We start from the raw sequence: 22280 nt of genomic DNA on the forward strand, positions 1-22280 counted from the left end.
TTAAACACTCAGTTCTTTTCCAATTAAGATTAATATATCTTCATGAATGGAGTTCATATGGTGTTTGTTACCATTTGTTCCCACAGTGAAATTATATTGAAATTTGTGGTAGTGAGAACACCCTGGTATTTAAGAGTATCCTTTGCTTTGGAGAGAAAAGGAATACATTAGTGGTAAGAGCAGGAAATTTCATCCTGTATAGAGAACTGACTCATAGGTGGTCACTGGGAGTTGCTGCCTTCTGGCAGAAGGGAGTTTAAAGCAATGGATAAACCAACTGGTGTTCTCTCCAAACTAAAGAAGCTAAAAGTTAGCTTCTTGTAGCGTAGAAAAGAAGACAAAATTTACCATTTTGTAGGAAGTATATTTTGCCTCCTTTTCCAGCAGCTGCCTAGTGAAAGCATAGATTGTCATTGGCTAAAACTCTTACCTTGAAAAAGGCACAATATCCTTTGAGCCAATTGTGTACCCAGGAAGTGGAAAGGAAAGCCTGGTAACTTCTCTCTCTTTTTCTAAAAGAGACAAATTAAGTCTGGGACTCACTTGAAAACTACATATCCCTGAGGTTAGTGTCATTAAGAGAGGTATTGAAATAGAAGATGGTAAAACATTTGTTTCAATAGAGAAGATAAAATATAGAAGCACATCCAAATGTTTAGGTGATGTTAAATAATATTTCTCCTAGTTTGTTAAGGTTTGTTGGTCTGATAACATTTATGTTTTTGTATTTGGGGATTTTGCATCTAGTGTTATGAACTGGAAGCTTTTGGAAACTAGTTTTTAAAATTAACATCACAGGCATTTGGTGGCAGTTTAGACAGTGGAGAACATATGGTACAAGTCGCAAGGGATTCTGTCTTCTAGAAGAAGAATATCACAGAGAAATATATGCTATGAAGAAACTATTATTTCAGATGTGCATACACCTGAGCGAACTATGGACTAGACAGGTCGTCTTGTTCACATTACCTTATGAAGAGTCTAGTGTAATACCTGACACAGCAGGTGTGTAAGTGCAAATACGGGCAGGCTCTTTTTTCCTTGTCCATTATTTGGGGCATACCCGTGAGCCTACTTTTGCAACTCTTGTTGGTTTATCATGTGGTTTCCAGTGTCTAAACAAAAGACAGCAAATTACTTCATTCTCTGTGCCTCCATTTCTTCACTTTGAAATGAGAATAACAATAGGACTGATTGCATAGGTTGTCCTGAGGTATAAATTATGTATTAGTATCTAAAGCACTTGTAATAGTGCCTGGTACATAGTGAGCACTCAATAAATATTTGCTTTTTTCACTATAGTTATTTGTTTATTGTCTCTAGCCTTTCACCAAATACATGCTCTATAAGGATAGAGCCTTAGTCTGGTTCATTGCTGAGTGACCAGCAACTAAAATAGTGTCAAACATAGGCTGGGTACCATGGCTCATGCCTGTAATCCCAGCACTTTGGGAGGCCGAGGCGGGCGGATCACGAGGTCAGGAGTTCAAGACCAGCCTGATCAACATGGTGAAACCTCGTCTCTACTGAAAATACAAAAATTAGCTGGGTGTGGTGGCACACACCTGTAATCCCAGCCACTCGGGAGGCTGAGGCAGTAGGATCATTTGAAACTGGGAGGCAGAGTTTGCAGTGAGCCGAGATTGCACCACTGTGTTCCAGCCTGGGTGACAGAGCAAGACTCCGTCTTAAAAATAATAATAATAATAATAATAATAATGTCGAACACCTTATATATATATTTGTTGAATGAATTAATGATCACAGAAGTAATTATGTACAGTTAAGAGTTTTGTTGAGAAATAAAGCTTCTGCTTTATTGGAAAATTTTATCTGAATATTCTGTGCTAATCATTTAAAAATACTTCTAAATGAATACTTTTCCTAAATCCCAGAAAGGCAAACAAAATTATTGGTAGTCAGAGTTCTCCTGTTACTGACTTTGTTCAGCTTGAAAAAAAGAAATTCTGCTAATTATGAATGGAGGCAAATGCTGTGATTTGTCTATGTTCCAGTTATTCTTGCTGCACTGCCTGACAACCCCCCGCCCCCTACAACCTCAAACTTAGTAGCAGAGTACAAGTTTGGGTGTTTCACAGTGTTACAACTAGGTTCTGAGAGGAAAGTAACATCCTGGCAACCAGTGTTCCAAGAGGTTGAGGAGGAAGCCTGAAGTAGCCTGGGAAAGCATATGGCATGTCACTTCTGCTGTACTCTATGTAGTCACAGTGGGCACCAGCTTGCACAGTTTCAGGGGCAGGGACACAGATCATACCTCTCGAAAGAGTGTCAAATAATTTGTAATCATTTTATTTTAGACAGCCACTGTCTGATAGATTGTTTCCAGAAATGGCACAATAATTTCTCACCCTGTGTCGACAGCCTTGATTAGTCCCCTCTCTCATTGATTCAAAGCTTGACTGGGAGATTTATTTTGATCAGTGGAACAATTAGCAACTACAGCACAACCAGATACTTGAGGATTGTTTATATATTGGAGTTTGTCCTCTCTTGCTGATCTTGGGAATTCACTATCACCATCATGTGAATGAGCTTGGGTTAGTCTGCTGGATGAGGAGAGACACATGGAATGAACTGCTAGACATATGAGTGAGGACATCTTAGCCCAGACGGCTGCCAGCCAGTCACCAGCAGACAACTAACCCATGAGCAAGCCCAGCAGAGATGAGCCAAGCTGGCTCAGGCCAGAAATATCCAGCTGGCGCCCACAATCATGAGCTAATAAATGGTATTGTTTTAAGCTGCTGAGTTTTGGAGTGATTTGTTATGCAGCAAAAACTAACTGATACAGGGGTGCGATTGATAATATATCCTTTCCCTCACCCAGTTTGGAAGCACTTGTAAAATAGGCACAAGAATCAAGCTGGAGAGGAAGTGGCTTTATTACTGTTAAAGGCAAGGTTGAGGAAAGTGGCTTTTGGTTTATCACCCAAGTAGATGTGTTAGTAGTCCTCTGGCACTTTGGTAGTGAGGCAGTGATTGACAACGCTAAGCAACTGCTGGTCTCTCCTTGTGTGCATTGCCCCATCTGTCTTACAGCACTGAGGAGTAGAGCCAGATGTGTGCACAGTGTGGGGAACCCAGAGAGCTGAGCCCTCTGTGCACGGCCCTTTCCTTCTGCAAATCTCACTGCTCAGCAAAGTATTTTTTCTTGTCCTGGGGAGGAGTGAGTAAGGGGCCAGCACGCTGGGGGAGTTACTCTAAGGAGATGCTTCCACACGGAAATGTAAAGCAAAAGGAAATGGCCACCCTCCTCACAATGGAGATGGAGGATGGAACAGATTACTCTGGATTGCTTTGTTTTTTTCACATTTCTTTTTAATTTACGACACAATTGGCTTATACCTTTATGTGCTGTCTATCTCGTGGCACATTGTTTAATCTGTGTGTGCTGCATTCATGCCATTTTGTATGGAACGTGGTTTTACTCTTTTAAATTGTTTGAGATTTACAGCTTTGTTCTTCCTTTTATATCATATATTTGATTTTATTGATGGAAAGTCATCAATAAAAGGCATGAAACTGCCTGTTAGAACACTTCCTAAAGGAATCTCTGATCAGTTTTCTGGGAATATATGTATTGAGGTGAAATAGAAGACTCCCTGTCTATGGGTCAGTTCTCAGTAGTGAGATATTCGTTATATAAAGTGTCTGTTTTTAATCTGCCTTTTTAGGGTCACAAATCAAAAACTAAGAGAATACATTGCCTAATTTATAATACATACAAGGCTGGGCTTTTTTTTTTTTTTTTTGAGTTTTGAGTTTTGAGTTTTAAAGCTCCTGAAGAAGACAGAAGTAGTCAATCATTGGTTGTGAAGTATCTGTAGCAATACAAGTGAAATTTCAAAAGAGCAATGCTGTGAATTCGTAATGGGTGGCTTTATATGAAAGTAGATGCTTTCTCTTTATCTCAGTTTTACTTTGTTGTTCTTTTTACAAACATACGTTTACCATGAAAAAAGACTGTATTTATCATGAAATGAGACTATATACAAATATTGAAGAAGCCAGGTGTTGAAATATATCTAAACCTCAGATTAATGAATTAATTTATTCATTCATTAATTGGTGTTTATTAGGGTAGTAAATCAAGATAGTAAGGACCAGATATTTCATTAATTTTATTTCAGGATTGGGTCTAGAATTTTAGATTCAGATACATTCATGAACGAACTTTCAATTATCTACTTTATGCACTGGCACGTGCTTGTTGTTTAATGTATCCTTTTGCTTTACTGAAGAGGCACAAATTCATTGAAAGAACCTAAATGCGACTGAGATGCTTTTTTCATAATATTAGTCTTGGAGCAACTGGAGAGGAGGCACAGGGTCTCTGCGAGCAGTCAGTTTGAGTGATAGCCTTTCAGTCAAGCTTTCATTGTCTTTCTCACCTCACAAGACAAAGCTGATTTTTTCGTAATTAGCCTTAATCAAGAATTTGGACCACTTCTTTTTCCAGGAGAGGAGAGTATACATAAAATAATGAAGCTTTTATCATACTATCTAATCCTTTCTCTGTTACATCCCAAAGTATGTGATGTGATTTTTTTTCTTCCCGACCAATACATGTCTTTTTATTTATTTGTCAAAAAACTTCATCCTCCAGCAGGTGCAGTCTTAGACTATTTCTTTCACACCTTGTGCCTTGGGGAGGCTGTCTCTGACATGCACAGGCACTTATACGTGTTGTGGACTAGCTGTTAATGAGTCGAGCTAGGAAAGCCCCTACATAACGGCCAGGCTCCGTGTCGATAGTTGGGTGGCGGCAGCGCAGTGGGGCAGGGGGGCAAGTTCTGATTCATTGTTTCTTTGTCCCTGCCCCCTTAACTTCCCCACTAGAGTGGCTTAATATGTTTATCTCTTACCTTAAAATGGAAATTTATGCTAAATTTAATATAAACAAATTTGTATCTTGTGAGGAGGATGTAGCTGCATTAGAATATCTGGAATATCTCTTCTGTACTAAATATCCAGTGTCTAATAATAACTCTTCTTTACTAAATCTTGTTAGCAGAGGCTCAATTGGTGGTGGTAGAAGTACCTAAGGCAGAAGAGAAGGCCATGCCAGTGTTCTGCTTTGACTTAATTCAGGGGCGCATTTAAGTAAATTAAAATGGTCAGGTGGTGAATCCCTATAGTGAATTGAATTTATGTTCTCTACTTTGAGTAATTATTTGGTATGGCTTCAAGCTGTTAGATTATGTTGGTGCATGCACATTTAGGGGAAGAAAACCAATAAGGAATGGTCTTAAGCAAGAGTAAATTTGGGGGCAAACATTTTCCCTGATTACTTTTCTACCTGGAAGCTTGTGACTTATGAGAAAAGTCATAAAGAAATTGAAATGGGAGGCTCTAGGGTAATAGAGTAAGCATTTTAAGTGGTAAAACCTTCAACTGCTTTGTAATGAAAGATTCCTCATCTTGTGTGATTGAGTTGCTTAGGCGAATTCATGTATTTATACAAAGTACAGCATTTCCAAGTGTTTAAGGACATTGCTTTTTTTTGGCTGGAAAATTATAAAGACTGTAAGCATGATACCTAGTCACCCAGAGCTTTGAATTCTGGCTCTATTGCTTACCAAGACTGGGATGCAAGCCTCATTTTCTCATTTGTAAAATAGGGATTATAAAACCAACCTCAGGGAAGGTGTTCAGGGTTGAATATGATAAAAAATGAAAAGCACTGAACGCATAGCGAAAGGTCAGGGAAAGTTCTCTTTCTATTTTCCCTTTGCACCTTTCCTTTTAAACTCACCTAGTATCATGTTTCACATTGGAATATGAGAGTAATCACTGATCATATCAGTGTGTGCAGTTTACAAAGTACACTTGGCCAGCATTCCTTTTCACATCGTGCATAAGTGAATATTATTCTTGAACTTGGTGGTTGTTATCTGCTGAATCTTACAGTCATTGCCATTTCTACACTCTGCAATGTCTATGAGCGTTTATTCAAAAGGTGCCAAACATTAGACTGGCCAGTGTGTTGCTGTTGCACAGTGTAGTGTTGTCACGGGCTTTTTGAAGGTGTTATTTTGTGTCTTGACCTACTACAGTTTGCTTTTGTAATGTGATTGTGGAAGTGCTGCCAAACAATCACTTGTCATCATTATAAGGTGCCACTGTAAGGTGAGAGGACAGCAGCTCACCTCGTCCTCACTCACAAGGGCCTTGGCATCTCACTGTGAAGAGAGCTGCTGCTGTTTGTTTGGGTGGCAAGAACAGCCAGGAACATGTGTGACTTTTGTAGACCAAGTGGAAGGTCATCACGTGTCCAGCTGGTGCTAAACTTCTTCCCAAATCGCTGGCACATAGTGCGTTAGCAGTAGATGACCTGTTTGAAGGAATTCGTGCATGAATGGATGAAGTCAAATGTAGCATTTGTTTATATTTTTTATGTAATCAAGCCACTTTCTTCTAAACTTGAGGAATTTCCTATAAAAATTAGCTTTTCAATGAAGAATCTGCCCATGCCCTGTGGGTTTTTTCTTCTAAAACTGTTACAGGATCCCATAGAAGCTCAGTCACATGATAAGTAAAATCATACTGCATGTTTAACACTACTTATTTAGTCTATCTTGTGCTTTGCATGTCAGTTTTTACTTATTAATTGACTGAAACATTCCATTTTTTAGAGATGGTAACTATTACACAATCCTTTTTTCCCTAAGTTATATCCCACTTGTACTTTTCAACCTTTGGGGTGTTTTTTTTTCATGTTTTCTAAATATGAAGCCTTCATTATTTTCCATCTATGATTTGAGGACATTGGCAGTCTTCCAAGTCATATGAGAGCTGGAGAACATGAAAAATCTGCAGCATCCTGCGCCTAATAATTTTTGTACTTACGTATTTTTGTTCTTTTTCAGTTGGCTTAATTTTATGTTTTCTTATGCTGCATCTCTTTATTCTTACAATCTTATGTATTTGGAGCACCCTAGGACTTCTCATTCATCAAATATATATCCTTTCACTCTACCTAAACTCCTCCACAAATGCTGGTGTAGGTTCCAGAAATACAAATTAAAAAGTTTAATGATCATTCTTAGATTAAATGGCACATCATTCTCTTCCTTCCCAAGCATTATCGTGATGTTTTAGATTGCAGCCTGACTGGGGGGGGGGACGTGAAATTTGTGTGTTCTCTAGAATTAGTGCTCAATAATGACATTACTAATTTGGAATTTTATAGTTGAAGTTTGCCTTTGCCCACAGCCTTTTGTATCACTATTGAGTAATAAGCAGGGCTCCAGACAAGAATATCCTCTTCATCCCTCCCTTCCTTCCTCCTTCCCCATTTGAAAATTTGGGAAGACCTCAGATTTATGGGTTGAAAAATTATCTGGAGTCAATGAAAATATAATATCAAATAACACCAAATTCCATTCAATGAGAACCATCTTTCTCTAAGACTTCAAGATATCCACAAACTCTACGTTGCTTCTCCCAGGTAGTGGGGCATGTGGGTGCAAGAGTCCTAATTTCAAATCCTCGTTCCACAAGCTGCCAACTGAGTTATGTAAACTCCTGGATTATCAGTGTTTTCAACTGTAGAATGATACCTTATAAAAGGGTTGGGAGGATTCAGTGAGATACCATCTGTAAAACACTTAGCACGTAATAAGATCTCAAAGTGTTAACTAATTTTTATTATAATTACTAGGTAGACTCATAATTGAATGGCTGTATTTCATTGCTTACATTTGTAATGTCACATTTTCAGGAATTTAATGTCATCATAAAAAACCAAGAGCATTTATTAGTATAAAAATGATATTTAATCAGTGTTTTGAATGTAACTTATTTATATATTCATTATTTAAAAAGAACATGACCTGTGTAATTTGGTGATTTTCATTAGAGTTGTGGTTCTTCCTGAAGCTAGAACTAAATAATATAGCTTCCTTTATTATTTCATTTTATTAATGCAGAATAGAAAGTAAAAAAGAAAGTGAGAAGGAAAAAAAGCATGGTGGATTTGAAAGTGAAACAAATGCCATACTGTGATTTAACTCTTCTCTTTAGATCTTTTAGAGAAATCTCGGGTTGTTAAACAGCCAAGAGGTGAAAGAAACTTCCATGTGTTCTATCAACTGCTCTCTGGTGCCTCTGAAGAGCTCCTCAGTAAGTCTCTGTTTCTATGTGTTGTTGTTGTTGTTGTTGTTGTTGTTGTTGTTGTTGTTGTTGTTGGAGCTGGGAGTCTCACTGTGTTGCCCAGGCAGGTCTCTAATTCCTGAGCTCAAGCGATTCTCCTGCCTTGGCCTCCCAGAGTGCTAGGATTATAGGCATGAGCACTGTGCCTGAATTGTTTCTATGTTTTAATTTTCAGTGTCACAGCACTTTTTGAAGCATTCTCTTTAAAACATACTCCATATGCTTTGCCCCTTCCTTCTTAAGAATTTTTTATGATTCTAGTTGAAGTGAAGAACATGGTGTATTTGCTTCTACCACACCCCAGGGTTTGTGTAATATTCTTGTACCTCACCAGATACCGTGCCATACGTCTCCGATGTGTTGAGGACTGTGCAGATGATTCAGTCAACTCAAGTGGGATTTCAGCAGCTAGAACTACCTCAGTCTGGACTTGGCCAAAGCTGATTATTAGGGGAGGGACTAATCATACGTTTAAAAAATAAAATGGAAGAATATGATTTTTCTGTTTGGGGAGAGAAAATTATCAGGGTTCTAATTAAATGAGTACAATTCTATAAAAACAAATTGCTAGGTGAATATTTAAGAATAGTGGGGAAGACATTTTGCAGTTGATACAAGAGATAAAGATCTGATATTTGGAATTTCAGAGAATTAACATAATTCCACAAAGATACTATCTAATAGCTAATAGCTAATGATGAAAAGTAGTGAACAAATAGTTCAAAGAAGAAGAGCTATGAAAAGTCAACACCACTTAGGAAAAGTCATCTTCACTATTAACCAACAAATGCAGATTAAAACAGCCCTGAAGTATCTACTATATTATTATATATGTAGATATATAATATATATACATATACTACGTATAGTATAATATATGTAGAAGTATCTACATATATTAGCAAAAGTTATTAAGGATCAAGCTAGCAGAGTTGTCACTGATCTGCTTGGAGCTTGTGGTATACCCATCTGCGTAGAGCTGCGGGTGTTACTTCAAAGCGAGGACCTCTTATAATCAGAGCCTGCCATCCAGTCACACCACTTTTTGGACTATATTCCAACAAAATAATTCAGATATGAAATCCAAAAACCAATTGGTATGAAGACATTTATCACTGCTCTATATTTATTATTATAAACTAGAGAAAACCCAAATATCCAATGGTGAGGGAATCACCAGGCAGAACACATATGTTATAATGAAATAATACATTGAATCACCAGGCAGACCTCATATGTTATAATGAAATAATACATTGAAGGTATTTTTTATTATAAAAACTCTGGAAAGAGACTTACCTAGATAAGTATAAAACAGAGTTTGTGCTATCACAATGATTAAAGTCATTTTAAGAATATGCTGTTACTGATATTTGGGTATAATTTTTGTTCTTTTGATTCAATAGTTAATATAAAAGCCATTTTACCGATGTGAACAAGATATCAAAGGGAATGAGATATTAAAGATTGGATTTATTGAAGCAACTTAACAACTTGTGTCTTTGATTCAATAGATAAACTTAAGCTTGAGAGGGATTTCAGCAGGTATAACTACCTGAGTCTGGATTCGGCCAAAGTGAATGGAGTGGATGATGCAGCAAATTTTAGAACCGTGCGGGTAAGATGCAGTACTTTCATCAAGCTTTAAATTGCATACCACTGCATTGCTCAGCGGGAGCTGGTAGCAATTCTGAGTTTTCTTTAAAGTGTAGCTCATTCTCCCTAAGGTTTTAGAATTATACAAGAATTCTATTTTTGTTACTTTGATTTTTTTACTAGCTCAAAAATCACACAAGATTGTGAAGGCCATGCTTTTATTAGAGCATGTGATTTTACCATTTATCATAAGGAGTTTTCTTATTCTATTATCCTGGGGTTTGACTCCTTTAAGGTTATTTTTAAATTCCAAGTGTTTTTATGGCAAAAGTTAATTTCCAACTGCCCTTGGATCATGTTAAATCAAAACTATTTTTGAGACAGAAAAAAATCTTTTTATATAGTTTCAGAAACTCGTATATAAACCAGAGCGATTAGCATTCCACATTCATTAGAAAAGATGATTTTAAATAACACTATACTCTGTTTTCTGTCTTAATGTGTGATACACTTGACATGATATGGTAACTGGGATTTACTTGCAAGTGAGACAGCTGTGGTGATGGGGAAAGGGGAGAGTAAGATGAATTATAGATAAAACAAAGTTGGCATCTGTTAATTGTTGAGGGTGAGTGAAAGGACATGCGGGTTCTTTCCCTGCTCTCTCTACTTTTGTATATGTTTGACAACAATAACAAAAACTTACATTACTCCCATTGCTATGTAGCCTAGTCATTTTTAAAAAGCCAGCTGTTCTCAAAAAGAAAGTATCTCTTACAGTATGTCATTTTAAAAAACTGTATAAACATCTTCATATGGAAGCAATAGTCTGTTGATCCCTGGACATGATTTTGTTTAAACCTTGAGTCCAAGACTGGTTTTAGAACCACTTTGCCTGGCACGTAATTGGCACTCCGTAAAAATTTATGAATGAACAGATGCCTCCTGTTACCCAGTATCTTGGGCTGGGCTCTTCACCTTTGCAAACCACAGTTTTTCTGATATGTAAAATGAATGAGGAGCTTTTCTTTGTATGGAGTTGTGCAAGTTGGTTTTGTTTCTAGTAGCAAAACCTCAGTGTAAAAAAAACGACATACATACAAACTGAGCTGCTGTGGTTGAAGTGGAAGTAGGGACCCAAGGCTCTGCTCCCAGCCTCCTGTTTCTTCTGTCTTCCTCTTTATGTGCCCTGCAACCCCCGCCACAGCACCAGAGGTACCCCCAGGGTTCCTCGAATCGCAGTTGGAAACCACTGAAGATACAGCTTTGTCTTTTATGGGTTTTTTTTCCCCAGAAATAAATCTGTAATATGATTCATTAAAAAAGAAAAGAAAAGAACTACAAGAAAAAAAATAGTTGCTTTTTTTTTTCTCTCCCCAGAATGCCATGCAGATTGTGGGCTTTATGGATCATGAAGCTGAGTCTGTCTTGGCGGTGGTGGCAGCAGTGTTGAAACTGGGGAACATTGAGTTCAAGCCCGAATCTCGAGTGAATGGTCTAGATGAAAGCAAAATCAAAGATAAAAATGGTACATCCGTGGAGAATCAACTTTGTTTGTTTAGGAAACTTGCTTTGAACTTCTCCCCACTTTTTAATGTAGAAAGTAAAATTTTTGCTTTGCATTGGTTTGAGAAAGCTTTCTAATGAAACTGAGCAGAAATAGAACTGTGGCTAAGCTTTGTTTTTTGATGTATACATTTTATACTGATCTGTTTGATTATGATTTAGAAAGAACATCCTAAGCCTTCAAAATTATTATTAGCAGCACGTGTACAGTCACTTTTTGTGTCCATCCCCTGCCTTCCCACAGAGTTAAAAGAAATTTGTGAATTGACCGGCATTGATCAATCAGTTCTAGAACGAGCATTCAGTTTCCGAACAGTTGAGGCCAAACAGGAGAAAGTTTCAACTACACTGAATGTGGCTCAGGTGGGTGAAACATAATGTACAGAAGAAAGTTTCTTAAAAGTCTGTGCTATTTTCATATAAGTATAAACAAAGATTTTAGTTTACAGGCTGTTATCTGAATCGTTGTACTATGTTCTAGGCATTGGGAACAGAGCAATAAACTAAACAGATAAGGATCCCTGCCCTCATGGAGCTTAAAATTCTGGTAGAGGGAATTAGATGATAATCAGTAGACATAAGAAATAAGTGCTATAGCAAACTAGCCCGTGGTATGATCAGTGAACTGAGAGCAACAGTAGAGCAGAGTAGGGGAGCTCCCTGGGGCAGGGAAGGAGACTCAAGTGAGGTGGAAAATGACTGGAGGGTTTTGAGCAGAACAGTGGCATGACTGCCTTGTATTTCAAAGGGTCACTCTGGCTGTGATGTGGAGAGCAGAGGGTCAGGGAAAAAGGAGTGAAAGCGAGGGACCTTCGAGGAGATGTGCACTAACCCAGAGATGATGGTGGCTTGAACCAGGTAGTCGCAGTGGAGTCAGTGAGAAGTGGTCACATTGTGGATATTATTAGAGGGTAGAGGCTACAGGACTTGCTGGTGCTAGCTGGTTTAAGAGAAAGAGAACAATCAAGGGTGATTTAATGTTTTTGGCCCAAGCAACTGGAAACATGGAGTTGTCGTTTACTGATTTGGAGAAGACAGCGGGAGAAGCCAAATTGGCCTCCCTGCCTTACTTCTTGAACCCCCTCTACCCTTGATATTGGGGCCAGTGAAGTCTTTAGTCTTTGTAAGACACAAATCTGAGCTGCTGCCTTCTCTCCTTTTGCTTCAAGTTAAGTGGGTGGGTGTTTGGATGGTTGCATGCCTGTATACATGCATGTATACCCAGGTAGCTTCTGCAGCCCCTTTCACTAAAACCCTTTGTGCTATGGCTTACACATTTTACCACCAGTCAATGACTCAGGCTAGAATTAAATTACTAACTTAGGACTTCCACTCAGGCCCCCACTTTGTCCAACTGTATTCTTGTTGTCTCATCCTCATAACTATCCATAAAGCCTCCATAAATAGTAGGGTGGAGCCAGGCTTGCTCTCTGTTGCTGAACCAGCCTTTCCTACTATAATCCAAGAATGCCTTTATGTCCTTAGCTTTCAACATTGATATCTTATTTTAGGTGAGTTATTTTGGCTGTGGCAAATACCATAACTTTATATATATGGAAATTTGGTTTGTAGCAATCGTTTCCTAGCTATAGCCATTGCCTGTCCTTCCTCCTAAATTACTGCTTTTGCTGTCATATCTGTCCAAGTCATCCTCACTAATTCACAGTCAGATACGAAGTAACTTACTTAATCAAGGAAATGCTGCTGAGAGCCTGTACAGCACAAGCCCACACATAGGCCCTGAGTTGGGAAGTAAGAGGTTAGGGAAGACCCCATGGAGACGATCAAAGGATTTAGATGTGTGAAGTATGGCTGAAAGGGCATATCAAAAAGAAAACATTGAGAAAAGCCAGATTTGGGGCACATATCAGAAGAAGGATTAATCAAGCTTGGCTATAGCTGTAGATATGTAAAGAGGATTCAGAGCAATGTGGCTGGAAAGGTGAAGTCTGCAGTCGGAGTGGCAAATCTGCACCAGTAGTTCTTAAACTTGAACGTGCGTCAAAATCACCTGGTGGACTGACTGACTAAACATGGTTTGCAGACCTCACCCCCAGTGTTTGATTCAGTGGGTCTGGGGTAGGACCGAGGAATTTGCATTTCTAATAAATTCAAAGGTGACACTGCTGCTGCTGCTGCTGGTCCAGGATCACATTTTGAGAGCCACCGAGTTTGGACATTTTCAATAGCCAGAGTGGGAATTGTTAAGTCTGTAAGGAAGCCATGAAAAAGCCTGTATTGTTTAAGAAGGCCCTTTAGGAATATGTATATTTTGGGTCTTTTTAAAATTGTGTGTTTTACTCTTGCTTTTTTAATCATCCTGTATGGGAACCAGGCCCAGGTGCCTCTGACTTTATAAGCTTATTTTAGTCACCTTACATCACTAAAGAAAACTTTCCACATTTTCTTAACCTTTGGCATAAAAGAATTTGGCTAGAGATCCTCAGCTATTCGGCTCCTTAGTCAACTGTTTTTTTTTTTTTTTTAGTAGTATTCAGAGTATCTGGTTCTACTGATCTATTGCCTGGGAGGTTTTGATTGCTGTGAGAAGTGATTTGTTTTATTAGCCTTTCCACATAGCTTCAATTCCTGGGCCCCAGCATCATCTTTATTGCCCCATGCCTCCTTTTCCCAAGGCATTTAGACCTTTCTCTAGATAGGAGGACTAATGCTGAAATAATAGAAACTCAAGACAAGAGTTTTTCAGCTTCTCTGACATACTCTCTCCTTGGCTTCTGATGTCCTCTGAAATCTGATCCCACACAGCTTACCTCAGTTTATTCCTTGCTAGTTCTCTGTTACCTGCTGCCTCTGCTCCGACCTGCCTATCACCCCCCACGTCATGCTCATTCTTTCTGCCCATCTAAATGCTCTACCTGATTGTGCCCTATCCTAGGAGACTTCTTTGATCAAATAGGCCTCCTGAGACACCCCACACCCCCGTCAGAACCTGTTTTTTTTGCAGTTTGGCACCTGTCCTCTGCTTGTTTCCTCTGTGTTAGTTTGATCTCCTTAGCTCCACTCTAAGCTCCTGGAGGGCGGGCCCCATGTCTGTGCATCTCTGAGTCTCCACCTTGCTTTGTCACTTGCCGTCCTAGACCATGCCTGTTACTGGCCATGTCTGCAGCACATTCCACCTGGGCTTTTCCTCTCTGAGTTTCATGCAGCTGCAGAAGTGCATGGTCTTTTCATAGTGTGCTTTGAAACTGAGATGGTGAATTAGTGCACTTTGAGTCTTCCCTCGTTTCTACACCCCATATTAGTGGTCCTTAAGTGGGAATAGACATTCCTTCCCTTACTGCTTTATAGGATAATGTTGTGGAGATTTGGTGGCATGAATCAGGCTCAGGAAGTCAGGGGTGGCACATTGGCAGCCAGGTGGCAAATTGGCAGCTCCTAGGGCCAGGTAAAGCTCAATATTTTTAGTTGACTAAAGGGTAGTATTTTCTTTGATTTTGTTTGTTTGCTCTTTAAGTTTTGAATTTGAGTGCCTTTAGCCTGGAATGCATCCTCTAAGTCCGATAGAGAGAGCCATCATTTCCTGTTCATTTCTATCACACAGTCCCTGGAAACATTTGAGTTTGAAACCCCTGGAATAAATATTGTTGAAGAAACCAAAGAAGATTAATATTGGCTGTGAATACACTTTAAAAAATATAAAGCAATTTATCAGAATAAATTGTCACTGTTAGTTCAGTTGTTTATTGAAATAGTGGCTTGTTGAAAGTAGATAGCATATAACTAAAAAAGCTGGACGACATTAAGATGAAAAAGGGCTCATTTACAAAAACATGGTGTTTTGAAATTATGTGGTGTTTTGAGATAACTTGAATTTATAAGAAGAAAAAGGAAAGGATTTGGAAATTATATAGGCTCATGAGGTAGTAGTAGACGAAAAGGATACTTCAGAAATCAATGTAAGTACATCTATAGACTAACTGTATGCTAGGCATTATTCTAAGCACTTAAATTACCTATTTTAAGAAAGTAAAAACTAGAAGAAAGGGTATTGGGGAAAGATGCATCTAAATTATATTTTGATTTCTCTGTTTTAGCATTTGACATGCATCTTCTACTATGGAAGCATTCCCTCCCTTGTTTGTTTGTTTATTTGTTTGTTGCCAACTCTTAGGTATATTCTCTAACCCTAATTGGAGTAGGGAGGGAGGTTTGGGATTAGCATGGAAATGTCAGATGAAGGGAAAAGGTGTTATCTTCAGCTGTGTTATGTTGCCAGGGAAGTGAATCTGTTATTAAAGTTGTTACATTTTATTTAGGAAGAAATGTAGAGAAAGTATTCCCACATAATCTAACAAGTTGTGCTCTTTGTAAAATAAAAATGTACTGGTTAATTTTAACAGTAATACCTCAATTTTTACTTAGAAGCAGCAAAATACACACATACGGCCAGCATGTTGAAAATAGCAACAAAACCTCAAGCTTTTTCTTTCCCAAGGCCAGTTCCTTTTTAGGCTGCTGACACCCAACCTCCAGGCCTCCCCAGGATGCTGGTATTAAACATCTCATTAGTACTTACCTACTGTATGCTCTGGGCACTCGGTACATTTAAGGGTGTTTAGATTCTTCTGTCCAAACCTGACTTTCTTCGGCCTTTGGATTCTAAGAGTCATAGAGATGCATATGTCTTCTGCCTCTTTGTCAAGTAGTTCTGAATAACTTTAAAAGTAGATAAGCACGTAAGAAGGGGTTTATGTTCATTCTATAACTTAAAAGAACTCATTGTGGAAGTTTTTTTAAATACTCAAGTGATTAGTGTGGCCAGGCATGGTGGCTCATGCCTCTCTAATTCCAGCACTTTGGGAGGCTGAGGTGGGTGGATCACCTGAGGCCAGGAGTTTGAGACCAGTCTGGCTAACAAGGCAAAACCCTGTCTCTACAAAAAATACAAAAATTAGCCAGGCATGGTGGCACACACCTGTAGTCCCAGTTACTCGGGAGGCTGAGGCACGAAAATCCCTTGAACCCAAGAGGCAGAGGTTGCAGTGAGCTGAGATTGTGCTACTGCACTCCAGCCTGGGCAACAGAGTGAGATTCTGTCTCCAAAAAAATTTAAAAATAAAAAAAGATTGAGTGAAGAAAAAAAATTTACAGATTCCATCAGTCAAAGCCATTTTCATATATCTCCTTTGAATTTCCATTTCTGTGTATAAGGGTTTTAAAAAATAGTTGTTATCATATTAAGTAGACAGTTGTTTAATTTTCACATTACACGAGCATTTCCATTTCATTACCTGATTTTCATAACCATCACTCTCTGATGACTATGTAACATTACTCTCAGTGCATGTTTCTCTTACTACCCCCTATTGTTGGACGTCTAAATTGCGTCTGATTTTTCTCTGTTCCATAACATTGAAATAAATATCTTTGTGGTGAAAGTTTTTGCAGTATTTAAAATTAGTTTCCTGGTTTGTGAAAAAGTGTAACTGTGTATAAACAATTTGCCTAATTCTCTTAAAGGTTTGATTGTTTATGATACAATAAAACTGGTTCTTCAAAGAAATGTGAAATAAAAGAGCTTCAAATATTTTTTAAAAGTATCTTTATGATTTTATTAAAAGTAAGCATTGTGGAATTGTGGGTGTTAAGTTTTGTTTGTTTGTTTTTTAATAGGCTTATTATGCCCGTGATGCTCTGGCTAAAAACCTCTACAGCAGGTTGTTTTCATGGTTGGTAAATCGAATCAATGAAAGCATTAAGGTACTGAATTTCTATGAGCAAAATCAGTTGTAATAAATGGTATTCACAGTATAAACATTAAGTTGAAGAAAGTTTAAATTTATAATCAAATAATTGATTGCCACTTATAAAGATTATTCCTTAAAAAGAGTGTACCATGTATAAGATTGAAATTTGTCAGGGATTTTGTTTATTTTGTTTTGCCATGTGTGTTGCTTCTGACTGGTGAATAGTCTGATGGTCTTTGTGGAGTTACTCTGGGAGTTGGCGTCCCAGGTTTTGGCCTGGCTCACCTGGTAACTAGTGGTACACACTTCACTGAAAAGGTCACTTTACTTCACTAGGTCATGATCTAATCATTACTAAAATGAGAGTGTTGGACTAGGTGATTTTGAAAGGCACCACTAATGCCTTCTTTAAATATATCACCTATTATTAAAATTTCTAAAAGAGTTCTATACCAATACCCCATCTCATACATTTTTTAAAAAACAACTAAATTACAGTTATTTTCTTACTTAAGAAACATAATTAACTTGTAATATATATCTATGTTCCTCGGATGCTTGTAGTGTTATATTTCATGCCTTAATTAACCCTTTAATTTGAAACTTTTTTAAGGCACAAACAAAAGTGAGAAAGAAGGTCATGGGTGTTCTGGACATTTATGGCTTTGAGATTTTCGAGGTAAGATTTAAAATTTTTTTTGTATTGTCTTTAGTAAAGTGGAATGGTTGGAAATTAAAACCTGTATTATGTAGACATTATAAGTAACTGTAACTTTGAATCTACAAATAATCCTTGTGTAGATGTAACACACTATCACTTTGAATCTACCAACAAATCTTTGTGTAGATGTAACAAAATTTGGTTGTGTATTCCTGCATGTGTGCCTGAGTGTGTGTGTGTTTGTGTGTGTGTTGTGTGTATGCTGAGAGCCAGCATTTTGGAGACAGTACTGCTTAAAAAGAACTTGTATTAGTACCTGACTTTTGAAATTGTGTATTTAAATTTCTAACCGTGAGGCTTCCAACAAGCTGCAATGAGTATGTCTGTGGCCATTTGTGTGTTGTTTAGAAAGTGTGGCAGGTTGGTGCCATAAAGAAAGCTACAGGAGGGCTGGACATAGGTTCTGGCCTTGCCAGGGCTGGTCATTTCATCTGTGAGACTCAGAGAAAGAGGATTTGGATTAGGTGATTTGTTGAGTCTCATTACTGTGATCTTATGATAATGAATTCTGCTGCAGAGGTTGAAATAATTTCTGCTGAAGCTCATGGTGAATTTTTTAAAATGATTCTATGCTTTTTACAGATTAAATATTTAAACCATTTGTGCTTGGTTAAGCAACACATATACCTAAAATTAGAATGATATAGAGAAGATGAGCATGGCCCCTGAAAAAAGTGATTTGGAAAATAAAATAAACGTTATGTACTTATGTTAGAATTTCCTTTTTGCCCCTTGCTAACTTTGACATTTAGAAGGAGTTTTAAGGATCTATTAAAACATTTATTCTCACTTTTAGGAGTGGTATTTTAGTTTGGTTCAGGGAAATAAGAAGTAGATAGGGCTCCTCCTTTCTTAATTCTCCTCCACAAGTAAGATTTGTGAATTTCTTTAAGGAACCAGGCTCTGCCCAGAATGTTCCCAAAGAATTTACATGTTCTAAAAAATTAGGGTCACAGAATCTCAGAAAAAAAAATCAGATCATTCCTTTTACCTAAACCAGACCTTGCTAGCACATGCCTTTTTCTTAGTATGTTTTCCCTCGATCATATTCTATATTTAATAGCTAATGGTAAGTACTAATTGAGGGCCGACTGTATGTAAGCACTGTGGTAAGTGGTGTGTGTATGGTCTGATTTACTTTTCAAAACAGCCTCATGATGTAGCTGTTATTATGAATTCCATTTTACAGATGAGACAGTAAAGCTCCTCAGGTCAACTAACTCCCCAGGGTTATACAGCTACTTAGTGGCAGACTCAGGACCTAAACTCCAGGCCCTTTTAATATTTTCATTTACTGCTTTTCTTTCTTACTAAGATTGAGACCAGGGGCACTTCCTCACCTTTCTTCACAAAGTAACAGGTTCCCCAGTATCTGGAAGTAAGAAAAAAATAAATGTGGTAAGTCTCTGACTCCCCTATTTCTCCACCCTTGTCATCACTCCAAGCTCCTGGCCAGCATTGGGTGCTTCGTAGATGGAAGTGTGTGTGCTGGTGGCTTCCCCATGGGGTCGCCAGAACAGAGGTCTTCAACACAGCATCTGCTTGTATTGTTGCCCATTTAGCAGAATCTACAAAGGAAAGCTACCAATTCCTTGGTAGAAAGGGAAGAATTTGAGGTTTCTGAGTTAGGAGAAATGCTTGAGTACACACAGAAATCACTGCCGAAATTAATTTCTTTCTAGCAAGACCTCAAGTTACTATCACTAAATGGGCAGAATGCCAAAGTCATTCTTTACAGTTGGCAGGGAAAAAGACTTACTACCTAGCACATTGCTGTGCTAATCTAGATTTAAATGGTTTCATGAGCAGGGGAGAGGGGTAAGCAGAGATTTCACTAGAAAGTTAGATTAAGAAGATACATTCAATGACATTTCTAAAGTCAAAGAAACTGATTTTGTTTTAATTTTGCTAGAAAAGGATTATTGATCTTAAGCCAGTGGGCAATGGCTTAATATCATATCACAACACATGGAAAGTTTAAAAAATAGGATAATGAGGTTATGATGGGATATCTAGTTAACTTTGACTTCCAGTAGGTCCTAAGATCTAATTAGCCATGGGAAAAGAAACACTTATAACACTCAAAGGAAACTGAGTTATAACTCATAAACAATTCGAGTCATTTCTCAAGTGTTTATTGAGTTACCAGATACCAGTAGTAAACATAACTGAGATATTCCTTGTCTGCATGGAGCTTAGAGTCTTAGCCCTAAGATTGAGAGTCTGTGGCTGCCAGAGGATGCATCCTATCAGGTAGGAAAGTCTAATCAGGAAACTATATTACGTTTTAAAAGTTTGTTTGCTACAGACCTAATCAGAACAGAAGTCAGATGTTCCTGTGTAAACATCCTTTAACTTGATGCTGGGTGAAATACCCTATACCCTTCAGCAATCCAAGAATATTTTTCACTTCTGGTTGATTCAAGTTTCTCTCCATACCTGTCTTGCTGAATGTGCCCTCCTTCTGCAAGTTATACCATCATTTTTCTCAACCCTGTTTCAACTAGAGACTTCAGTTTATGAAAATGCCTGCGTTATATTTCCTTTTTTTTTTTTTTTTTTTTTTTTGTGACGGAGTCTCACTGTGTCTCCAGGCTGGAGTGCAGTGGTGCGATCTCGGCTCACTACAACCTCTGCCTCCAGGGTTCAAGTGATTTTCTTGCAGCACCACGCCCAGCTAATTTTTGTATTTTTAGTAGAGACAGGGTTCCACCATGTTGGCCAGGATGGTCTCGATCTTTTGACTTCATGATCCACCCACCTCAGCCTCCCAAAGTGCAGGGATTACAGGCATGAGCCACTGCGCCGGCCTGGCTGCCTGTCTTACATTTCTAAATATTCTTCCTTTCTTCAGAGGATTACTCTATTTCAGTGGTTCTCAAACAGCTGTGCATTGGCATCACCTGGGGAGCTTTTGCAAATTCAGATGTCTAGGCTGTACCCAGAGCAATTATGTCAGAATCTCTGGAGATGGGGCTGCAGCAGCAACATTTTTAAAGCTCTGAGGTGATGCCAGTGTGCACTCAAGGTTGAGACCAAATGCTCTGTTAGACAGTAGTCTCTGGAGTAAACTGCAGATTCCAAACATGTGGTGTTCATGCTGCTTGGCCACTGTATGAAACACCCTTGTAAAACATTGGGCCTCACCTACTGTTCATCTGGGCATGGTGGCTCACACTTGTTATCCCAGCACTTTGGGAGGCCAACATGCGCGGTTCACGAGGTCAGGAGATCGAGATCATCCTGGCAAACATGGTGAAACCCTGTCTCTACTAAAAATACAAAAATTAGCTGAGCGTGGTAGCTTGCGCCTGTAGTCCCAGCTACTTGAGAGGCTGAGGCAGGAAAATCGCTTGAACCTGGGAGGCAGTTTTTACTCCGTTTAAACAGAACTTTCAGCCAAGGCCAAATCCAATCAGTTATGTGTCTATAGCAAATCTTATAATGGCCATCAAATTATAAAAATTTAACTTTCCTTCTACATGCAGTAAATAATTTTTCTTTTTTCCCCCCAGTTCCTTGAGAGAATCAAGATTTGTTTTTTCATTATATTTAATTGTTCCCTCCATTTTCCTTTTTAAGCCTTCTCAGATTAATCTTCAGTTTTGATTTTTAATAACTTTTTTAAAATAAATTTATTTGTGGGGAGGTTAGATTAGCGATTTGGTTGGGGATTTTTAGGTACTTTTACCTGCTTTTTAATACAGAGTTACAGACGTGTTTTTCTTCTTTTAATAAATTATTCACATACATTCCCAGATGCCAGCCTATATTTTCCTGGATTCTCAGCAATGTTAGAACACATGGAGACATCAGGAAGCTCAGAGTGTTAGGAAACCAAGAAAATTAAGAACTTAAAAGTACTGCAAGTTGAAGTACAAGGGGTCAGAGTATGGAAGAAGTATTCAGATCCACATCAAGGCAAAAATGAAAATTTCTGTGATATTTTCCACCCAAGTGAAAAGAAACTGCTGGAGTATAGATAACATGTTTTTTTTTATTTGTTCTGTTGTTCTTCAATTGACTGTAGGAATTAAGAGTTCTGCCTTTTAGAATACCCTGGGCATCTCTTTAAAAACTGGACACTAAAGGGCGAGACTTTTTTTAAAAAATGCGTCTAGTTGTCCCATGGCCCTGCAGTTCCCATGAAAATGCCTTTTTTAGCTGAGCTGGTGGAAACCTTTCATTCCCTGTGGTCTGTCTCTAAACGGAAGAGGGAAACTGATGCATTAAACCATGGGTTGATGACACATGGATTTGACTGCAAAACATTCCAGTACCAGCTGGAAGTCCTGCCTGGCTGGCCACATGTGATCCGATGTCAGTTTGGAAAACAGATCAGTAGAACAATGATACCAAAAATAAGGTGAAGTGAATTAAAATGCATAGAGGAAAAGAAATCTAGCTGTACATCCTGGTAGAACAGAAGACCAACTTCCCAAAGGAAGAAAATTGTAATGCAAATACTCCAATTCCACACATTTATGTTTGGACATTCTTATAACTGAAAAGAT

General features: G+C 38.3%; 1 protein-coding gene and 1 non-coding gene across 10 annotated transcripts in view; both read left to right on the forward strand.

Moving 5' to 3' along the window:
• Positions 1 to 22280, forward strand: part of MYO1B (myosin IB) — a 179473-nt gene that overhangs the window by 109023 nt on the left and 48170 nt on the right. For all 9 annotated transcript variants that reach the window (XM_003825286.6, XM_008950629.6, XM_003825285.7 and 6 more), the window contains 6 exons: positions 8047 to 8145; positions 9690 to 9793; positions 11152 to 11299; positions 11582 to 11700; positions 16972 to 17058; positions 17659 to 17724. In XM_003825286.6, the coding sequence (XP_003825334.1) occupies positions 8047 to 8145; positions 9690 to 9793; positions 11152 to 11299; positions 11582 to 11700; positions 16972 to 17058; positions 17659 to 17724 (623 nt within the window). The remainder of the gene's footprint in view (positions 1 to 8046; positions 8146 to 9689; positions 9794 to 11151; positions 11300 to 11581; positions 11701 to 16971; positions 17059 to 17658; positions 17725 to 22280) is intronic.
• Positions 18369 to 18476, forward strand: LOC112439138 (U6 spliceosomal RNA). Its single transcript, XR_003027441.1, has one exon. It is a non-coding gene; the product is annotated as a U6 spliceosomal RNA (small nuclear RNA).

The sequence above is a fragment of the Pan paniscus genome, chromosome 13, assembly GCF_029289425.2.
Source record: "Pan paniscus chromosome 13, NHGRI_mPanPan1-v2.0_pri, whole genome shotgun sequence".
NCBI classification, from domain to species: domain Eukaryota; kingdom Metazoa; phylum Chordata; class Mammalia; order Primates; family Hominidae; genus Pan; species Pan paniscus.